The 23,522-nt window shown below is 41.0% G+C and overlaps 1 protein-coding gene across 4 annotated transcripts in view; it reads right to left on the bottom strand.

Annotated features, from left to right (window-relative positions):
* Nucleotides 1-23,522, bottom strand: part of FAM160A1 (family with sequence similarity 160 member A1) — a 277,730-nt gene that overhangs the window by 89,680 nt on the left and 164,528 nt on the right. For 3 of the 4 annotated variants that reach the window (XM_029234817.1, XM_029234820.1, XM_029234818.1), the window contains exons 3-4: nt 12,590-12,821; nt 1,106-1,732 (exon numbers count right to left, since the gene is read on the bottom strand). In XM_029234817.1, the coding sequence (XP_029090650.1) occupies nt 1,106-1,732; nt 12,590-12,694 (732 nt within the window). In that variant the 5' untranslated portion in view covers nt 12,695-12,821. The remainder of the gene's footprint in view (nt 1-1,105; nt 1,733-12,589; nt 12,822-23,522) is intronic. The other variant, XM_029234819.1, reaches the window with a different exon arrangement.

Genomic DNA, 23,522 nt, shown 5'->3' with positions numbered 1-23,522 from the left:
CTTATGGCAAGTTGCCTGGCCTGTTCTAATAAAACTCACTAATGGTCTTAACACACGATTCCAGCAGAATCAGGAATATTTAAGGCAATGCAGTTTATAAAGTAACATAATGAGATGATTGGTACAAAGAACAGATAATGGAAATAAACCGGAAATGTTCACTGATTTAGGAAAATAAAAATAGCTGTGGCCCAACATTTGACAAACCAAGAGAAGATATAAATCTATAAATCTGTCATTTAAATAACACAAAAAAATAATCAGAGTCCTAAGGCTTCTTAAGAATCTCAGACAGCTCCCAGTATTTTCTAGGACTATGACTGGGCCTGGCTACTCGGGCATCTCCAAAAGACCTTACCCTTTATTTCTCACCAACCAACTATTAGGAAACTATACAGGGACTTCCCTGGTGGTCCAGTGGTAAGACTCCTCGCTCCCAATGCAGGGGGCCCGGGTTCCATCCCTGGCCAGGGAACTAGATCCCGCATGCATGCAGCAACTAAGAAGTCCGCATGCCACAACTAAAGATCCCGTGTGCCGCAGTGAAGACCTGGTACAGCCTAAATAAATAAACATTAAAAGGAAAAGAAAAAGAAACTATACAGAGCACTTCTTGCTACTTCAAAGTGTAAATATGTATTCCTTTTTTAAAAAATAAAATCAGTGCTTTGGATCTACAATTTTGGTCATTATCTTGCTGGGAAACAAATTAATTTGTGAAACCAGCTGTGAGGGGTCTGACCATATGCCATGACTCATTGGCACAGAATCAACCTGAAAAGCTAAGAATATAAGAAGAGCAGGTTTTACCAACTGCTCAGGATATGCTCTTAGAAAAAACTAAAACAGCTCATAACCCAACAGAAATGAACCAAGAAACAGTAACACATAGTTTCCTCTGTTGGCTTATTTCCAGCTGACACTGCTCAGCCGAATGGCATCTCAACTTAAATTCCTCTGCTCCCTCCAAAAGATTTCCTCTAAATATCTTTCCATAGAAGGTGCCAAGGACAGTCTGCTGAAAAGAAAGGAATAAAAAAGTATTTGTCATTAGCCCAGGAGAGGAGAAGAGAAGCGGGTGGAAAATGGGCCAACAAGGACTTACTGGACAAAAGTAGGTGTTCTCCACGATGTGATGGGCCACCATGCCGTTCTCAGCAGAGAGAGACATGATGAAGAGCAAAGCATCCCGGGCCTGCTGGCCTACAGTCCCCTCCCGGTGAATGAAGGGAATCAGAAGAGAGAAGATGAGGAAGTTGGCAGCCCCTTGGTCCTCGCTAGTGTGGAAGAAGAGTTCCAGGATGGATGGATCTTTGGCAAGAATGGAACAGAGCTGACTGAGCAGGACAACCAGCTTCCCCTCCACAGTGGGGGTGGTTGTTCCCGAACAAGAGCTCAGCAACATCATCAGGGGCTTCAGGACGGGCTTGTGATGCAGCAGAGGCTGGTGGGACTGGGTGATCAACATCTCATACATCTTTAGCTGCTCCATTTTAGTCTCATCAGTAAATTCCCGTCTCAGACTCCAAAGGAAGAGTTTTTCCATGATGTTCTCAGAGACCACAAATTCCAGGATTGGCCCCATGGCAGCATCCCTGGCTTGCTCTTCAATCAGCAAAAAGAGCATGTGTTCTACATAGTTCTGTACAGCACTGGCCTCATCTGGAGGGATGAACCCATATTTTGCCTGGGTGTTCTTCAAGGGGTCATGCTTCTCTAAGATTTTCACAACCTGAAACCAAATTAAACATGTGTCATCCATCTGATGTTTATCATAACTACAAAAACACACCACTGCTAATCGTACCAAATCTTCATGGAAAATGTAAGAGCCATGACCCCCAACAAGGTGCATGTGAGCATTCTGTGTCTCCCTCTCATGAGAACAAAATGAAGGGGCTAAACTACAGAAAGAAGATGTCTGAAGTTGTTCATTTTTCATAGTGACAAATGTTGGCAACCTAAATGTCAAAGAAAGTAATATGGTCATGTAAATTAAGCTTATTATCATGAAGACTATTAAGCAAAATGAAAAATAAAAAACCTGTAAGTGATATGCCAGATGAAAAAATAAGTCACTTGTACATAGTTAGATCCATCATTATCAACTATGTCAAAAACACGCAAGTGAAAAAAGACTGAAAAGAAACATGGAAAAACAGTAATCGCTTTTGTGTCCAAAGTAATGACAAGTTCTTAAATTTTTTTCTAAACTGTCAAGAATATAATTCACTTTGTTATAAAGCAGAAACTAAGGCACCATTGTAAAGCAATTATACTACAATAAAGATGTTTAAAAAAAAAGAATAGTGCTTTTAGGGACTTCCCTGGTGGTGCAGTGGTTAAGAATCCTCCTGCCAATGTAGGGGACACGGGTTTGAGGCCTGGTCCGGGAAGATCTCACATGCCGTAGAGCAACAAAGCCCATGCGCCACAACTACTCAGCCTATGCTCTACAGCCCGCATGCCACAACTACTGAGCCCGTGTGCCACAACTACTGAAGCCCGCACACCTAAAGCCCGTGCTCCGCAACAAGAGAAGCCACCGCAATGAGAAGCCCGCGCAACACAACGAAGAGTAGCCCCCACTCGCCACAACTAGAGAAAGCCCACACGCAGCAACAAAGACCCAATGCAGCCAAAAATAAATAGATTAAATAAATTAATTTTAAAAGTAATAATAATAGTGCTTTTAAATTTTAAAATACACTAAATAAGTAAGACTACCCGTGTTCTCCTACAAATAGAGTTGATTTGGAGATTTCAGCAGCGGGACACAGCTCCTCAATGCCCTTGACAGAATAATAGCCCTCTCTCCTCTACCTGGATTGGCACCCTCTTCAACCAAGCATGCATCATTAGGAAGGATGAAAGGAAACGGATGAACTGATGAACAAGTGACACGTACCTAGCAGAATCCCCGAACATACGGCGTATGTTGAAATGTTAAGCACAAAGAGTTTGAATTGTGCATTTTTTTTAAGCCAGAAAAAAAATTTGAGATAACCAATTACAAAATAAAGCCCTAAAGCACAGGGTTTCTATTTGGGATAATGAAAAAGTCTTGGAAATAGTGGTGATGGTTGCATGACACTGTGAATGTAGTTAATGCCATTGAATTATACACCTAAAAATGATGAAGATGGCAAACTTTGTTTTATATATATACATATATATATATATATATATATATATTTTTTTTTTACCACCAAAAAAGAAAAAAATCTATTAACTGTAAAAAATAAATAAATCTCATGTGACAGCCTAGGTGTTTCTCTCCCTTACCACTGCTGGCATTTGAACACTTCCTAACTCTCTCTGCCCATCAATACTTAATTTCTACTTTGGGACCTGAAAATTAAAACAATTTTATATCTCAACCTCCATTTAACTTTATGACTTGGAATTTCTACGATAATATCCATTCAATTTACTTCCTTTAAAGTGTATATACATGTTAATTTTTTAAAAATCAAACATTTTATCAACATTTTTAACTTGTTCATTTTTGCCTTTCTGAACTGCATGTTCTGTGGAATGTTTAACTTCTGCCATACCCTCCCAGCCCAATTCTAGGACATGCTGTTACGTGTTCTGGTATTTAGGTTATAGAATTTTTGCAAGTCACTGTGGAAGCTGGCAAAGGTACAAGGCTATGTCAGCATTCATGAGCAATGAGGGAAATTTATTTCTCAGGGAAAAGTCTAAGTTTTTCCCCTGGCAGAAGGAGAAAAAAGGAACCTTTATAGACTAGGCTAGTATATCCTTATGAATGAGTAGATTTCCACAGAATCTGTAATCTCCATCAACTTCCATTATAAAATTAAAAATACTGTCAGGAAAAACATCACCCCAACACCCCTGAGTTGACAATGTCAACGAGGAAGCCCTCGGTTAGCCACTACCCAGGAGGTACACGGCTCAGTGACTGGTGGTCTGGGTCTCCCCACTGGCCATCCCCTCTCCTTGGCTGCGCGCGGACTGCAGAGTGCCCCCACCATCCCCCAACCTCCAAGAAGCCCTCCACGACTCCTCGCAGGCCTGAGTACCTCTCTGGCAGAAATGCTGGGACCTACTGTGCTCCTTTCCCTTGGCTCTGGCCTTGACATCTCACAGCGTGGGGCTGCAGTACCACATTTGTCCAAAAGGGGACTCCACCTCAACACAGCATGCTCTCCAGCCCCGAAGCCCCAACTTCAAGGCTCCACATTCTGAAGAACAGATTAGCTCTACATTTTACCAGTTCTATAATTTCAAAGTCCACATATTGAGTTTACTTATGAGAGCTATCTACACAGCTGGGCCTCGGGGTAGAAATGTAATTATACTTGTCATGTGTGCTCAGGCTGTCTAAACTATCTAAAATTGGGACTGTGCATTATACATTGATAGTGGCACAGCAAATTAGCTCAATCTTTCTGGAAAACAATCTGGCAACATGTAACAGAAGCTATAAAGTCGTTCCTGCCCTTTGACTTGTTAATCTCACTTTGGGGAAAATGCCAAAGGAAACAACGCAAAATAATTTGTTTTAAAATGTTCATGCCAACAACATTTTCAGTAATGAAAAATAAAAATATTATTGACCCAAACGGTCAAGAATAAGAGAATTATAATCACGATGTTACATCACTATACACTAAAGCTATTAAAAATAAACACTAAGTGAATCATATCATTACACGCCAATATATACAAGAAATAATTTAAGTTAAAAACTAAATATATTGATAAATAGATGTATGACTAGAAGTGAGTCTGAAAAGATACAAATGAGATTTTAAGGTTAATTAGTTCTTCTTTCCTGTAAACTGATCTAATAAATAAAAACAAAGTAATTTTGTACTAATGTCTAAGAAAAGGATCAAAACACGGAGTTAAAAACAATAATTCTCAGAAATTCCTAAGCAATATAAATTTTTACATATGCATAGGTATTTATACTATATGCATGCCTGTAAATATTTATAAAATATCTAAATATATATATGTAATGTAGACCAAAACTATTTACATGATCACAAGCTACATTTTTCTCATGAATTAATCTTCACTTACTTATTCAAACGCAGTCCTCTGCAAAAAGACCTACTTTTGGTGGGGGTGGGGAGGGCGGTGGCTATGAAAAACCTAAAAAAGATTTCATTCTGAGATTTTTATACAGAATGTAAACTATTCAGCAGCTTTTAAAATGAAGCATCTCTCTCTACCCCCCTTTATAGAAGCTCTTCTACTCTGCCTTCCGGGTTCATGGGCAGAGAAACATGAAAACAGAGCTGTAATAACCCACCAAGATAGAAGGTCTGTTGATCATTTGGAACACAGCCCTTTACTCACTCCTGCCTGTGAGTAAAGGTTTTCCTGCCTAGAAGATGGGTGTGTTACCACCAGGGCCTGTGAGTCATGGAAAACACAACGCTCAGCAAAGTGCTGATTATGCCTGTGTTGCCACTTGTCCTTAACCTCCCTCCTTAGGTGTCAGGACCCTCCCAGGCCACCTCCCTCTCCCTTCCAGGCAGGCACACCCATGACCTGCTTTTACAAGTGGGCTCTCCGGGCCCACACCCTGGGCCTGGTTCCCATCTTGACAGGGAATGCCTAGGAAACTTCTTGGCTAGAGCACAACTGGCATTGAAGTGCCAAAGATCCTCTGTTATGATGTCCCAAGTTAGCTGCCCAGGTGGTGTCATAGTTCTTTCAGTTTCTGTAAGCTGATTCCTGATGTGACCTCTATTTTTCCTTATTTTTTCCCTTGGGTCCTCTTCTCACATCACTCCCACCGAAGTCCAATATTCCTGGGCCCCTGATTTCTGCTTGCTGGGATCTACTATGGATCCATGATCTCATGCTGCTTCCCCAGGCCTGGCCCACTCCTCTGATTACCCTCTATCTTATACTCTCAACCTTCCCTCCGATTCCCTAGCTCTGGCTGCTTCTCAGCTATATACTCTCAGGCTCAGGGATTCAGTTAAGGGGAAAAAACACAATTATGGTGGCTGGAGAGATACAAGTAGGAAAATACAGTTTGCAAATATTTCCTTTACTAAACAATTTCCTTCGTTAGGCTAAACAGCATTTAACAAACTGATCAACCCCTGATAAACCCCACGCTCATTAAGTCGCTCATTAAGTATGTAAGCCAGCTGAGATCAGATACAGCACTGTAAATGGTTTACCAATCACAGCTAGGCATTTGTTGATCTACAAACTTTAACATATATAAGCTGGTGTGTGTATATATATATATATATATATATATATATATGGATCATGAGCCTAGATCACATATTGTGACTCTAAAAAGAAAAAAATACACAAAAAATAAAGAAAAAGAAAAAAATACACAAAAAATCAATAGTGTGAAACAATGGTATACAAATTATCATCTGACCAATACAGCTAAATTTTAACCTAACTTCAAAGTCATTTGACCTATAAATATGAAGATCATTGGAGATCAATAAGATGAACAAATAGCATATTTCTTTCATTAAGGAATATCAGCTACTGCCATCCTTAGCTCCAATGATGGCCCCCCACCACTCAGTGATAATGGGCCTGAATTTCAAATATTCACAAATTCTAAATAGGAAGTTCAACTGCTTTCAGAATGAAAGATATACATAAATCACAGAATCACACCTCAAGCTAAAAAATTATTATTCTTCATGATAAACACAAGTGTTTCTCTGATGGAGCTTTGACTCCATCTGACTATCATTCTATTTCTTATACACATGCATATATTAGTAGATGACTATTTATACTACTTTGGTTAGAGCCTAGTTACTTCAAGGAAGTCACGTGAGTACAACCCATACTTCCAAATCCTTTGGAATGCTAATTTAAAGTGGCATTGTGGAAAAAAACCAAGTTCCTAAGCAACATTTTCCATCACACAGAAGAAGGACAGGATTTAGTGATCAAGCCAAATTCCACTTAATGTACCAAATTAACTACAACAAAAGTACATTTCCATCCAGTTCCTGTTTATTACTTAGCAGCTGTGTCTTTCGATTTAGGGTTATTTCTTACACACCTATTCCCATGGGAGACCTTTACGGAGTCATTTCTTCTCATATTAAGATAACAGCCTAATAATATATGTGTACTTGCAGAACTTGGTTAATGTCAGCTCCAATCCTGAACTACAGAGATGTGTCTACATCTGGAATTAAACCTGATAAAGCAGAAACTATACATGCCATACTTCCTTGGGACCAAAGTAGTCTAGTAATTACTCTAACAAAGAAACATGGTAGGAGTATCAATCAATAAAATAACATAGTAACCTAACCTTTAAGTTAGGTATATATAATTTTTTTTTTTAATTTCAGTATCAGGGTAGGGACTGAAGAGTAATGATATATGTAATAATATTTCAGAGAACCCTGTAATTCCAACCACAGTGAAAACAGACTTATCACCGAGCATACAGTGGGAGAGCTTCTGACTTCTCAACATATTCAACCACTTTAGAGTCTAATAGAGGCACAACTCCATGCCCTGGCCCTCTAAAGAAGCATAGCTTTTGTTCTGCTTTACTTTCTACTGTGAAGTTTAGAGCTACTTGAAAAGCTGAGAAGAGAGACACACATTTTTTAAATGTTAACAAACATCACTTTACTAAGATACTGAGAAGGTTAATCAGAGTTCTGTAATATTTTCTAACTTTTCATCTCTCAAAGACTTCATGTAATTTCTCTCTGTCATTTAGTCTATGACAAGGCACAGACCAAAAGAGTGAAGATGAAGAGAGTGAGGGAATGAGTGTCACAGGGAACAGACTGGAATGCAGATCTCAAAGCCATGTATAAGTGCCCTTTGCTTTTTTAATGGAGTCAGGCTACTTGGAGCTCTATACAGGTTACCATACATAGGACATATTGTCTATTTTTTATTATTGTAGGAGGACATTTGACTTACTTAATCCAGATGATTCAGTTTTTTCTCATCCCCGTCCCCTTCCAAGAAGAAAAAGGCTACTAAATCCACTAGCTTTTCTTTATCCATCACCATTACTCTATCTGAACTCTGAAATGTTCTTAGCTCAAAAAATTGTACAATAGCTTGTATTTGGAGGCTGAGGGGGGTAAGGAGAAGCTTTGCGCCATTAACAAGCACACAGAAATGTGCATTTCCAATTGATTTTTTTTCACCTCTGTTCTCCTGGCTTTAAGAGCAGACACCATTTAGTACATAACTAATACTGATTCGGTATGTGAAAGGAGAGGATAGAGAATGAATAGAGCAAGGGCCGTGAAGTTTCACGAAGTAAAAATGTGCCATTAAGGATACCTAGTGTGGGACTTCCCTGGTGGCGCAGTGGTTAAGAATCCACCTGCCAATTCAGGGGACACGGGTTTGGTCCCTGGTCCAGGAGGATCCCACATGCCGTGGAGCAACTAAGCCTATGCGCCACAACTGAGCCTGCGCTCTAGAGCCCGTGTGTCACAACTACCGAGCCCGTGTGCTGCAGCTACTAGAGCCCGTGCGCCTAGAGCCCGTGCTCCACAACAAGAGAAGCCACTGCAATGAGAAGCCTGCACACCGCAATGAAGAGTAGCCCCTGCTCACCACAACGCAGCAGTGAAAGCCCATGCGCAGCAATGAAGACCCAACACAGCTAAAACAAACAAACAAACAAAAAGCAACAACAACAAAAGAATACCTAGTGTGTGTGTGGTGGCGGGTTAGTTCACATGGCGATATACTTGGGCAGTTTGTTATCTGATGGACCAATACTTCTTGCTCTCTCTTCCATTCAGAAGAAGCAAAGGCAAGAGATAAAAACAACAGTCTACTAGACTATAAACCGTTCTTATAGACTACTATAAAAATTAAACATTCTTGGCGCTTCCCTGGTGGCGCAGTGGTTGAGAGTCCGCCTGCCGATGCAGGGGACATGGGTTCGTGCCCCGGTCCGGGAAGATCCCACATGCCGCAGAGCGGCTGGGCCCGTGAGCCATGGCCGCTGAGCCTGCGCGTCTGGAGCCTGTGCTCCGCAACGGGAGAGGCCACAACAGTGAGAGGCCCGCGTACCGCAAAAAAAAAAAAAAAAAAAAAAATTAAACATTCTCTTTCTCTCCCCGACCCCCTCCTCTTAAGATCACTGCATGCAAGTCTAAGGTTCTTACTGGTAGCAATTTATAGCAAATGTTTTAATATTAGTATATGTTTTCCAAGTCTCCTAGTTCTTCTAAAGTTGCATTAACCAGGTGGAGGGATGTTCTAGGCAGAAAGAAGAGGAAGTGCCTAAGGCAGAGAGGCATGAAACAGCACGAGGTGCGCTGCCAGGAGAGGGGGTGGCTAGGAACTCCAAATAATTTTGCATTTCTGGAGACTAAATGAGAGGCAAGGAGTGAAAGAGGCCACGACATAAAGAGCCCTATCTGCCATCCTGGCCTGTAGGTGGCCAGATGCCACTGAAATGTCCAACTACAGGAATGCCCCAGACAGAATCTGGGTTTTAGGTTCGTTGCTCTGTCTACTACAGCACAAGATGGCACCTCAGAAGACAAGAGGATGTACAGGCCAGAGGCTACTTCCTAGAGCCTGGATTCTCCAATGTTAACTATTCCTGTATGTCCACTACAGAACTATTCTGAGGATAACATGAGAGCACTGGACCCAGGGACCGGTTTGGAAACTCAAGTGCACCACTGGGTCACTCAAGGTCTCTCCCCTGGCGACCCCCCCTGAATCTCGGACTGCCTCAGATGGTGCCTCGGATGATGGATGGCTGTATAACCAGCTGTCCCTGACAGACTGCAAAGTGTAGGTGGGTAAGCGGGTATCCTTGACCACCACTCAAGGTCTGAAGTAGAAGCTCCTAGTGAACAGTAGAACAGAACCTGCCGAATATATGTTAATTATGCTGAATTTGTACTGAAGTGTCCTAACAAACAGAAGCACTCTGGACACCACTGACTTTTGTTGCCTTCATTTTCCCTCACTTCACATCTGAAAAAGCATGGTACTTGCCAGCTAATGGAACATTTTGGTAAATAGAATGTTGTCGCCCAGTTCTGTCTACACACTTCCTACCAGCCTTACAGTTTTCTTGGGTTGCCTCAGGGGAACCCGGGGGCTACGTCACACTAGTCACAGAAGTTTGTGTCAGATTGCAGCTCATTTCCCAGTCCTCTGCAACTGCTCTTCATCCGCCCCCAGCCTGAACAACTCACAGCAAAGCGCTAATGCATGAAACTCCAAAAGCGCTAATGCATGAAACTCCAAGAGCAATAAGTAGCCCTTATTTCTATCAGCTGAAAGTCTCACTCCTTACCTCAAACTTAGCCCCACAGCTTTGCCTTGCCCTGACTTCCTCACCTTTTTTATTTCTAACCATCCAAAAAAGGCAAAGCTGAGCATTTGTTCCTAATATCCCTTCTCTAAAATGTTCTTTTCCTTTCTGTCATCAAATCCTTCTCTTCCCACAGTCAAGCTAACAAAATCTCACTTCCTGGATTTCACAGGCCATTTCCATCTGTAACAGTCCCTTCCCTTGACTTAATTCCTGTGATCAATATTATTCATTTTATAATAATGTATCTCCCGTTGTCATCCAAACTAGCTTATACATTCCTTAAAAGCCCAAAGGAAGGCTTATACATTTCTATGTCCCACCTGTGACGCCCACAGTGAGGTAGTTGAAGTTTGGGCTCAGTAAATCTCCATTTAACAATACAGTCGGTCCTGCGTATCCGCGGGTTCTGCACCTGCAGATTCAACCAATCATGGATCGAAAATATTTGGAAAAAAATTTCAAAAAGTTCCAAAGGGCACAACTTGAATTTGCTGCACACTGGCAACTATTTACATAGCACTTACATCGTATTTACACTATTCACATAGTATTTACCCTGTATTAGATATTATAAGTAATCTAGAGATGATTTGGAGGATGTGCAGATGTGTGTAGGTTATATGGAAATATCATTTTATATAAGGGACTTGAGCATCCACAGATTCTGGTATCTGCTGGTGTCCTGGAACCCATCACTCACAGATACCAAGGGACGACTGTAATCACATTGACATCGACATGAATTTCTTCAACCAGTATTTTTATTCATAAAGGTAACAGTAAGGCCCTCAAGAGCCTTTGGAACTAGAGAGAGACTGAGGGCATTTTCCAGATTTATTTAAAAGGAAAAATTAAGACTAAAGGGGTAAGAAACTTGGCCAAAGTTAAAGAAATGGCTGAAACGATAATGAGACCAAGAGTGTACCCCCTTGACGAAAGGAAGTGTTTAATAAACTAAACCCCAATCCCTCTGACAAAGTAATCCTTACCCTCAACTCAATATTTTTCTGCATTAAACAGAGGGTGGTATGCGTCAGCACTAAAGTACAATGCCAAAGGTAATTACTCTAATTATCTGGAAAATTCCTGAATTACTTTCTTCCCATTGCTAAAGCAGATGTGCCCTTAATATCCAGAGCAAACCCATGAAGACTATAACAGTAAAAAGTCAGAGAAGGGGAAATGCATAAGAAAATCTTGGAAGCTTTACACTGGATACTGACAAGAAGCCACAAAGTGTAAATGACCCAGAAGCAGAACTGATTTTGTTTTTGATCTAAACTGTGTCCCCTTATAATTGCTGTGATTTACAGGCTCAGTGCTTTAACCCATGGGCTGTTTCCGGCCACAGGAAGGAACTGGGTAGTCATTAAAAAACTGTCACATAAATAGCCACTTACCAGCTCACCTGGGGAGTGTAATGCTGTACAAGTAGTAAAGAATGCCAATTTTATTTATTTTACTACTTGTAAACTCCCTGAGGAAAGGGGCGAGCTGGTAAGTTTCCTGACCATTCAACACTTAATTATCCATACAAGCAGATCAGAGAAGAGTCACAGAGAAGTCAAAATGAATAATCAAAAAAACTTTTATAATCAGCTTTGTAATGAATTCAGATACTTCCAGGCACCTTCTTTCTTTAAATGAATAGGGACCACCAGCCTGAAAAATGCTAGAGCACAGAGGTCAAATACGCTGGTCTTGGAGTCATGGGACCAAGGTCTCAGTACTTGATTGGAAACTCACTAGTCGTATAATCTCAAGCAAGCTATTTAACCTCTATAATTTTCCATTCCCTCATCTGTAAAATGAGGAACCTAAAACCAACTGCCTTACTGGTTTGCGGAGAAGATTAAATGTAAGGTATTTGATGTATTTGGCACAACACTTGGCAAATATTTAATAAATATGTATTTTAGTATTGGTAGCGTTTAAGGACTGAATGGAAATCAGCAAGGAGGAGGGAAAGAAAGAGGATGTACTCATGGTCAAGGGTATTGCAAAGTGAAGGACAAGTCACTTGAAGGCCAACTGCTACTCTTATAAAAATATCTGAGGAACATGCATGTCCCCTAATTGCTTTCGTGAAAACCAAGGTTTTAACCAACTACCTATTCTAGGAATGCAAGCAGAGAAATTTGCTTTTCTTCCTACCTGAAAGGGTTTCCTCCCTATGTTTTCTGGAAGCCCACCTGTCACACAGGTTGGGAACCCTGGTTCAGTGCAATAGAGGCCTCTAGGGCTACCTAACCAGCAGAGAAGGTGGAACTCATACATTACCTGTGCCCAGTGGTTTTTAAATACAATCATGCATGTTTCTGGGTCAACTCCCTGCAAGCTCACAGCCTGCCGGAGTTTGCCTTCTGTCGCAACCGATGACATCATAAGCCTTCAAAAACCAAATGCTTCTAAGTCATATTTAATTTTCATGAAAATTTGGTAAGCAGTCACTAACTTTCAAGTATCACAGTAGAAATGTAACTTCTTCACATTTCATTGTCACCTTCGAAACCTGTAATGACAATAACAAAAAATGCATCCCATTACATTCATATATTAAATAGGACACTGATTTAAGTTAAAATCAAAACACAGACATTCTCAAAGTCTAACACTGAGCAAAATATCAACAAAATAGACATTTATACTCAACCTAAAGCCTTTCTTCTGTTTTCTCTCACTTTGCTACTATATAAAATAATGATGCTACCAAAGCTACATGAATAAATTAAACAATTATTGGATTTATTCTCTCCACTATCACCAACCACAACCCCCTAGATTATTATTCTATATCACTCAAATCTAGTTTCCAGAAGCAATAAACTATGATAGCAATGTTAGTGGTATGTAGAAACACCCAGAAACAGGAAAATCGTTAGTCAATAGTGATTGAAATAAATGGCTTGATGTAACTTAGGGGAGTTATAACACGGCACCCAGACTCCTGGGTCCAATAATACCAATTATTTTAATCAATGACTGTCATAATGGAATTGAAAACATTCTCAGTCATTTCGTGGCTACAACCTAAGTTAAGGTTTCCAGCTTTCCTGAAAAATAAGAGAATTCCAAGTAACCTTGACAAATCATACAGAAATGATCCATCAAAAACAAGACAGTGCTTACTTGGTGTGAGGACAAGGCAGCGGCGTACTTATCGATGAAAAATGAGTTATGTGGACAAAATATGAAGAAAGCCTGACCCAACAGGGCCAGTGGGGAGAAAAAAAGATACTGAGGTCACAGAGTATACAGGCAATGTGATCCAGTTGTGTGGTGCTAACTCTCTGACAAAAGCACTAAGATACTGGTATTATTATCTTAGATTCATCAGCCCAAAAAAGGACTGGGAACAGTTCAAAACGTTATTTGTTTAGTGTACAGACTAGAGAGAGTTCAGAGAAAAGTAATTACATTATAATTACCAGAGCACTGGAAAACAAAGTCCATGATAAAATTTCCAGACTTGTAGTACCAAAAGATTAAAAAAAAAAAAAAAAGAGGCTATATTTTCAACTGAGTAACTAACATGAAGGGTATTACAAGGAGAACACTGATCAACTATTCCTTCTATAAACAATAAAATGTGAGAGAGGGGACTTCAGGTGATGATTCAGGTTAGACTTATTGATCAAGTTCTTTGTGGGAAGAGGAATTAAACACTGGAAAATAGTTAAAGGAATATTCAAAACAAGTACTTCTGTTGGCGTAGAAGACTTACTAATCAACATTAAAAGATCTTTATAATAAATTTTAGTACATGAGAAAAGAAAACATGTAATAATAATTTTGGGGAAAGAAACATTTCTTAAGGAGAATGATGGGGGATTAAGGTGTGTGGAAAGAGGGAAGCCTGTTAGAATGAGGACTGCATAGATATTGTAAGTGAAACAGTTTACATGTATCTTTCATGACTATGTTTTATTATGTAAATTGGTGAATTCCCCAACATATAATTCTTAATAATACAAATGTGTTGTTTTCTTTTTTTAAAAAATAAATTTATTTATTTATTTATGGCTGTGTTGGGTCTTCGTTGCTGCACACAGGCTTTCTCTAGTTGCGGCAAGCAGGGGCTACTCTTCTTTGCGGTGCACGGGCTTCTCATTGCGGCGGTTCCTCTCATTGCGGAGCACGGGCTCTAGAGCACAGGCTCAGTAGTTGTGGCGCATGGGCTTCGTTGCTCTGCGGCATGTGGGATCTTTCTGGACCAGGGCTCGAACCCATGTCCCCTGCATTGGCAGGGGGATTCTTAACCACTGTGCCACCAGGGAAGCCCAAATGTGTTGTTTTCAATAAGACATTGTCCATTACCAACATGGCCCTTTGCCACTGAGACACGTTACACTGCGCTGAACTGGTGTTTTAAAAATCAGGAGTGTCTGCCCATGCACGCAGAGTATGTGTTCCCAGTCACACACACACACACACACACACACACACACACTGCCTGTGATCCTCCCGCCACTCTCTTGACCTCACTTTGGTTCGCAGGCTAGCCCTTCTAGATGGTATCTCATTGTGCAACCCTGTTTTAAGTGATAAGAGATAAAACAAGTTCTGATTCAACTTCCTTGTTGTCCTAAACACTACATTTCTTTGAAAATGTCAAGGTCTCTTATTCAGATGGTGTAATGATAATAACGAAGAAAATCAAAGTGTTTGTTGGGTTTATCCCAGAGGTTGAAAAAGTAGAAGACTCTCTGAGATGCCTTCCAGCTCTGGGATTCTCAGATTCTTCTTCGAAGGTATGAAGGGAACATAAATCATGCCAATTGCCTCTAAATCAAAAATAGACAGATGCTCTCTAAGACCCTTCACATTAGTTCTCAAAGGGACTTCACATGCAGTCTTTTCAGACAGTGAGACCGCAGTACAGACAGGATAAATTTCTTAGCCGAGGCCAAAAACTTACAAGTCAGTTTTGATGGAGACAGAAATGTCTCTGGACTCCTAGTCCAGTGTTCTTTCTAGAAACTGTATTCTCCTTGCTCCTGGCTATAATCCCTAGCCCTAGTCCCTTAAGGAATCTGTATCTTCTCTGAGAAAAGTACATCTCGGTTGATGCTTATCCAATCATACTCTTGAGGCAGATGCCTGAAAAATCTAAATATGCCATGAATGTAGAAACCACAACATTGAGAGAACCTGGGAGAGAAAGCAGAGGGGGAGGCAAGTCCAGCAAGCCACGTTTGGGAAGCGAAAAGCTATTGCAGGAGACCCTGTCAAAGAAAACACCACCTCAGCACCCAGAAGCCACTCTCTCTCTCGTTCCCAGGTTAAAGTGGTAAAGCACTGGCATGTCCCCAGGGCAGTGTGAAAACGAAAGAGATGGCGCCATATTCACGAGCGATGTTTAAGGACCCATTTCCTCAAGCACCAAGGTTTTCAACATATTTCTGCATTTTCCTGTTATCAGCCTTTCCTTTTTCCAATTCCAAGCATTTACTTAACTCTCAGACAACAGCTAAAAATCCCAAATGAAGAAAACAGAAGGACAATACTAAGCAAAAGGCTGTGAGCAGGTAGGAGAGGCTGCAGGCGCTAGATCGTGTGCTTATGGCACGTGGCATCGCTGGATGTCACCGCTTCTTGCCCTCTGCTCTCTTCAGCCTAAGGCATCTGAAGTCGGGAATGGTTAGGGTAAAGCTTGCTGCTCTTGGCACACATGCAGCCTGTTCTTGCCATAAATACACACATGCACATCAACTCGAATTTCATACCTGAGAGAAAGCTCTAGAAATTGTTTAGCCCCTAACAAGTGGTTTTTTTCCTTTCTTCAAACAAACCACCACCAACAAAAAATACCCAAAGGACTCTTCCCACAGTGGTTGCATGTGGTATTGTGGTACGGTTGTTGAGGTTTTTGGTCTTGAGGGGGAGAGATGAGCTATCAAAGTACATGTATGTATTATGTATGTACATATGAACGTACGCTGAGATATTAGCACAGTTTCTATACTTCAAAGACAGAACCGACTATATTATTTCCAAAGACATTACTGAGTGGTCACATTTATATATCTCATTAATATTATATATAAAAATATTTTCCATCAATAAGGAGAGGAAAATTCTATTAAATATTGTCGAAGACAGAGATAACTGACATAAGAATTACCTATATTTTTATTTGCCCTTTTTTGAAAGTGTATGGTATCTTTTATTTGACTATGAAAAAAGCACAAGCATATGCTTCCATATCACAGAATTATAAAATGTACCATATAATCATAAAAGCCTAGATTCCAGTCATCTAGATCCTACCTCTTTCCAATGTAAAAATTCCTTCTACCTCCCTCCCAGACAGACATCTTATCTAATTTCAGACCCTCTCAAAAACTACAATACCTAGGAGAGCTGTAAATGGGTCAAAATCACATTTTTTCCTGAACTACCAATGACTATATTTTAATATAGCTCTCTTTCACTATCAGGCTGGACTTATAATGTATACGTTTTGGCATTTAATTATATATTATTTCATACCATCCTTCAATTCTTTTACATATTTAAATATAATATCCTCTAATAATGGACTATAAAAAAATCCTGAAGGGAAAGAAGTGGATGGCCACCTTAAGGGAGACACAGCCAAGGGAACATTTTTATTAAGGGAAAGGTGATCATATTTGTAGGTCTAATGAGAAGGAATCGACGAACATGGAGAATTTGAAGATACTGAAGAAAAAAAAAGGGGGGGGGATTTTGATGGGGCAAGAGGAGGAGAAAGGCGAGGTCAAGAGCACAGTTAGGAGAGGCCTAGAGAAAAAAGAGAAGCACGGCCGAGTCTTTTCATAGTGAGTCACCAAATCTTGAACTGGATGGAAAGGCTCCCTTCCTACCTCTCCTTCTCCTTCCCTCCTGATATTCCTCTGGTTGGTTTCTGGAGACAGTCAGAGAGGATAGGTGGATTTAAAGTGGGGAACAAAGCACCAGGGCTAAGAGTTTTGAGCTCAGTTCTCCAAGCATGGAAACTCAGGGACGTAAGCTTTGACTGAGAGACAGGGCCCAGGACTCTAGCTCCAGCTCTAACCAGCAGGAGACTCTTGGTTTGGAACCTCGCTTTGGGGAGTACTTAGGACTAAATGATTATTTCTTAGGTCTCTCCCAGCTCAAAAGTCATCATTTTACATACTCTTTTGCAACTGTTACACTAATTGGGGAGGGGTAATCAGATAATCATTAAAGGAGGATAATGGCCATGGTACAAAAATCTTTGAAAGAATTCTAGTTGTAGACAGGATTCTACCTGTATTCTTTCACGATTAATGCATATTTCACTTAAGGAACCTAAAGCACAGAAATCAACCATCTCAAATATAATTTGTGTTTGGTTTGTTTTTTTCCTGAGCAACTGCCAGTAGAAAAACTCATTGTTTTAGAATGCACTTCGGAAGGCTCTGAATTGGCTGCTATTAAATACATAAAGAGTCTATTACTGTAAATAAATGTGCTTATCAAGTAAAATTCCATCTAAGGGTGAAGACTCTTCAAATATTGGGAAAACCTGAAGAGACGGGAACCGTGTGCCCTCAACTATAACTAATAGCAGTGGGGGGAATTCATTTTGGGTCAGACTACCTCAGACAACCTCTACTTAGAGCCTAATAAAATCCTATTAAGACTATATCCTCCCTGTTCTCTAATCCTCTGGCCCAGTTTCCGTTTCTCTCTTGCTGTCGTATCACATGGCAATACTGGGCTGTTGGAAATAAAGCCAGCATCTAATAGCCCCGACTCTCCTGGACCTTGTCCTAAGACTCCCTCAACTTGTTGGCTCATTCATTGTTCACTATCCATCATCTCAGTAAAGTACATCTTGTTTTGTTCCCTCAAGTTGTAGGTTACCAGTTAACACAGAGGGTGTACACAAAGAAAATTCTTGCAACCTGTGCATTCCAAATGGTTTCAGGCTTTGATAAATGCATGCCTCAAAATAGTAACCAGACTGCAGAAAACTGTTTTTAATGCCATGAAATAATTCCACCATGTTTTACATCTTAATTTCACTAAAATAAGCTGCCAGCCGACTAGGTCATACCCGAGTACCATGCAAGTGACTGGTAAACAGAATAAATGGAGAAGAAAAATTAAAATTCAAAACATACCTAAAATGTGTTATGGGACTTAATTTTTAAGGCTGCTTAAGAAACTAAACCCCTAGTGGCAAGGATTTGGAATGTAAAAATTATAGCTTTTGAAAATTGTAGCAAGTGAATGGTGCCTGAACAGGAAAGTCTCTTATACACATGGAGTAATTTGTCAAAACGTGAAAACTGGACCACTCTTGGGCAAAGTCTCCCCAACAACCCAATCAATCACTATCACCTTGGTAGTATGCACCGTCCTGTCACATCACTATCTTGATGAAAGCTATTAAGGGACAACTCAGGAGGACGGCTTGAAGATGGCGGAAGAGTAAGACACGGAGATCGCCTTCCTCCCCACGGATACACCAGAAATACATCTACACGTGGAACAACTCCTACAGAACACCTACTGAAGGCTGGCAGAAGATCTCAGACCTCCCAAAAGGCAAGAAACTCCCCACATACCTGGGTAGGGCAAAAGAAAAAACAGAGACAAAAGAATAGGGAAGGGACCGCACCAGTGGGAGGGAGCTGTGAAGGAGGAAAAGTTTCCACACACTAGGAAGCCCCTTCGCGGGCGGAGACTGCGGGAGGCGGAGGGGGCAGCTTCGGCACCGCGGAGAAGTGCACAGCGACGGGTGCGGAGGGCAAAGCGGGGAGATTCCCGCACAGAGGATCAGTGCCGACCGGCACTCACCAGCCCGAGAGGCTTGTCTGCTCACCCGCCGGGGCGGGCGGGGCTGCGAGCTGAGGTTCGGGTTTCGGTTTTGGACGGAGCGCAGGGAGAGGACTGGGGTTGGCGGCTTGAACATAGCCTGAAGGGGTTAGTGCACCACGACTAGCCGGGAGGGAGTTCGGGGAAAAGTCTGCACCTGCCGAAGAGGCAAGAGACTTTTTCTTCCCTCTTTGTTTCCTGGTGCGCGAGGAGAGGGGTTTAAGAGCGCTGCTTAAAGGAGCTCCAGAGACGGTCGCGAGCCGCGGCTAAAAGCGCGAACCCCAGAGACGGGCGGGAGACGCTAAGGCTGCTGCTGCCGCCACCAAGGGACCTGTGTGCGAGCACAGGTCACTCTCCACACCCCTCTTCCGCGGAGCCTGTGCGGCCCGCCACTGCCAGGTTCCTGGGATCCAGGGACAACTTCCCCGGGAGAACGCACGGCGGGCCTCAGGCTGGTGCAACGTCACGGCGGCCTCTGCCGCCGCAGGCCCGCCCCGCACGCAGTGCCCCTCCCTGCCCCCCCCACCCCCGGCCTGAGTGAGCCAGAGCCCCCGAATCAGCGGCTCCTTTAACCCCGTCCTGTCTGAGCAAAAAACAGACGCCCTCCAGCGACCTACACGCAGAGGCAGGCCAAATCCAGAGCTGAGCTCCTGTGAGCTGTGAGAACAAAGAAGAGAAAGGGAAATCTCTCCCAACAGCCTCAGAAGCAGCGGATTAAAGCTCCACAATCAACTTGATATACCCTGCATCTGTGGAATACCTAAATAGACAAGGAATGATCCCAAATTGAAGAGGTGGACTTTAGGAGCGAGCTCTATGATTTTTTTCCCTTTTCCACTTTTTGTGAATGAGTACGTGTATGCTTCTGTGTGAGATCTTGTCTGTATAGTCTTGCTTCCACCATTTGTCCTAGGGCTCTATCCGTCCATGGTTTTTTTAAAAAAATTTTTTTCTTAATAATTAATTTTAATTGCAATAACTTTATTATACTTTACCTTCGTTCTTTCTTTCCTTCCCTCCTTTAGACAACGAATCACCCCAAATTGAGGAGGTGGTCTCTGAGAGCAAGATTTATGATTTTTCCCCCTTTACCTCTTTTTGTGAGGGTGTATGTGTATGCTTCTGTGTAACATTTTCTCTGTATAGTTTGCTTCCAACATTTGTCCTAAGGTTCTATCCGTCCCTTTTTTTTTTCTAAATATTTTTTAATTCAATAACTATATTATACTTTATTTTATTTTTACTGTATCTTCTTTCTGTCTTTTTTCCTTCTTTCCCTCCTTCCTTCCTTCCTCCCTCCCTCCCTCCCTCTCTCCTTTATTTCCTTCTTTGCTTCTTTCTTCCTTTCTTTCTTTTCTCCTTTCCTTCTTTCTTTCCTCATACTTCTACTAATTCTCTCTACTTTTTCTCCCTTTTATTCTGAGCTGTGTGGATGAAAGGCTCTTGGTGCTCCAGCCAGGAGTCAGGGCTCTGCCTCTGAGGTAGGAGAGCCAACTTCAGGTCACTGGTCAACAAGAGAGCTCCCAGCTCCACATAATATTAAACGGCGGAAATCTCCCAGAGACCTCCATCTTAACACCAGCACCCAGCTTCACTCAACGACCAGCAAGCCACAGTGCTGGACAACCTATACCAAACAGCAAAACAGGAACAAAACCCCACCCATTAGCAGAGAGGCAGCCTAAAATCATAATAAGGCCACAGACACCCCAAAACACACCACATGACGTGAACCTGCCCACTAGAGAGACAAGATCCAGCCTCATCCACCACAACACAGGCACTAGTCCCCTCCACCAGGAAGCCTACACAACCCACTGAAACAACCTTAGCCACTGGAGACAGACATCAAAAACAACGGGAACTACGAACCTGCAGCCTGCAAAAAGGAGACTCCAAACACAGTAAGATAAGCAAACTGAGAAGACAGAAAAACACACAGCAGATGAAGGAGCAAGATAAAAACCCACCAGACCTAACAAATGAAGAGGAAATAGGCAGCCTACCTGAAAAAGAATTCAGAATAATGATAGTAAGGATGATCCGAAATCTTGGAAGTAGAATGGACAAAATGCAAGAAACAGTTAACAAGGACCTAGAAGAAATAAAGATGAAACAAGCAACGATGAACAACGCAATAAATGAAATTAAAAATACTCTAGATGGGATCAATAGCAGAATAACTGAGGCAGAAGAACGGATAAGTGACCTGGAAGATAAAGTAGTGGAAATAACTACTGCAGAGCAGAAAAAAGAATGAAAAGAACTGAGGACAGTCTCAGAGACCTCTGGGACAACATTAAATGCACCAACATTTGAATTATAGGGGTTGCAGAAGAAGAAGAGAAAAAGAAAGGGACTGAGAAAATATTTGAAGAGATTATAGTTGAAAACTTCCCTAATATGGGAAAGGAAATAGTTAATCAAGTCCAGGAAGCACAGAGAGTCCCATACAGGATAAATCCAAGGAGAAATACGCCAAGACACATATTAATCAAACTATCAAAAATTAAATACAAAGAAAGCATATTAAAAGCAGCAAGGGAAAAACAACAAATAACACACAAGGGAATCCCCATAAGGTTAACAGCTGATCTCTCAGCAGAAACCCTACAAGCCAGAAGGGAGTGGCAGGACATACTGAAAGTGATGAAGGAGAAAAACCTGCAACCAAGACTACTCTACCCAGCAAGGATCTCATTCAGATTTGATGGAGAAATTAAAACTTTACAGACAAGCAAAAGCTGAGAGAGTTCAGCACCACCAAACCAGCTTTACAACAAATGCTAAAGGAACTTCTCTAGGCAAGAAACACAAGAGAAGAAAAAGACCTATAATAATGAACCCAAAACAATTTAGAAAATGGGAATAGGAACATACATATTGATAATTACCTTAAATGTAAATGGACTAAATGCTCCCACCAAAAGACACAGATTGGCTGAATGGATACAAAAACAAGACCCTTATATATGCTGTCTACAAGAGACCCACTTCAGACCTAGAGACACATACAGACTGAAAGTAAGGGGATGGAAAAAGATATTCCATGCAAATGGAAACCAAAAGAAAGCTGGAGTAGCAATTCTCATATCAGACAAAATAGACTTTAAAATAAGGACTATTAAAAGAGACAAAGAAGGACACTACATAATGATCAAGGGATTGATCCAAGAAGAAGATATAACAATTGTAAATATTTATGCACCCAACATAGGAGCACCTCAATACATAAGGCAAATACTAACAGCCATAAAAGGGGAGATCGACAGTAACACATTCATAGTAGGGGACTTTAACACCCCACTTTCACCCATGGACAGATCATCCAAAATGAAAATAAATAAGGAAACACAAGCTTTAAATGATACATTAAACAAGATGGACTTAATTGATATTTATAGGACACTCCATCCAAAAACAACAGAATACACATTTTTCTCAAGTGCTCATGGAACATTCTCCAGGATAGATCATATCTTGGGTCACAAATCAAGCCTTGGTAAATTTAAGAAAATTGAAATTGTATCAAGTATCTTTTCTGACCACAACGTCATGAGACTAGATATCAATTACAGGAAAAGATCTGTAAAAAATACAAACACATGGAGGCTAAACAATACACTACTTAATAATGAAGTGATCACTGAAGAAATCAAAGAGGAAATTAAAAAATACCTAGAAACAAATGATAGTGGAGACACAACAACCCAAAACCTATGGGATGCAGCAAAAGCAGTTCTAAGGGGGAAGTTTATAGCAATACAAGCCCACCTTAAGAAGCAGGAAACATCTCGAATAAACAACCTAACCTTGCACCTCAAGCAATTAGAGAAAGAAGAACAAAAAAACCCCAAAGCTAGCAGAAGGAAAGAAATCATAAAAGTCAGATCAGAAATAAATGAAAAAGAAATGAAGGAAACAATAGCAAAGATCAATAAAACTAAAAGCTGGTTCTTTGAGAAGATAAACAAAATAGATAAACCACTAGCCAGACTCATCAAGAAAAAAAGGGAGAAGACTCAAACCAATACAATTAGAAATGAAAAAGGAGAAGTAACAACTGACACTGCAGAAATAAAAAAAATCATGAGAGATTACTACAAGCAACTCTATGCCAATAAAATGGACAATCTGGAAGAAATGGACAAATTCTTAGAAATGCACAACCTGCCAAGACTGAATCAGGAAGAAATAGAAAATATGAACAGACCAATCACAAGCATTGAAATTGAAACTGTGATTAAAAATCTTCCAACAAACAAAAGCCCAGGACCAGATGGCTTCACAGGTGAATTCTATCAAACGTTTAGAGAAGAGCTAACACCTGTCCTTCTCAAGCTCTTCCAAAATATAGCAGAGGGAGGAACACTCCCAAATTCCTTCTATGAGGCCACCATCA

The sequence above is a fragment of the Monodon monoceros genome, unplaced genomic scaffold, assembly GCF_005190385.1.
Source record: "Monodon monoceros isolate NGI ecotype Baffin Bay Population unplaced genomic scaffold, NGI_Narwhal_1 Super_Scaffold_20, whole genome shotgun sequence".
Classification (NCBI taxonomy): Eukaryota; Metazoa; Chordata; class Mammalia; order Artiodactyla; family Monodontidae; genus Monodon; species Monodon monoceros.
This window is presented reverse-complemented; position numbering and strand designations above follow the sequence as displayed.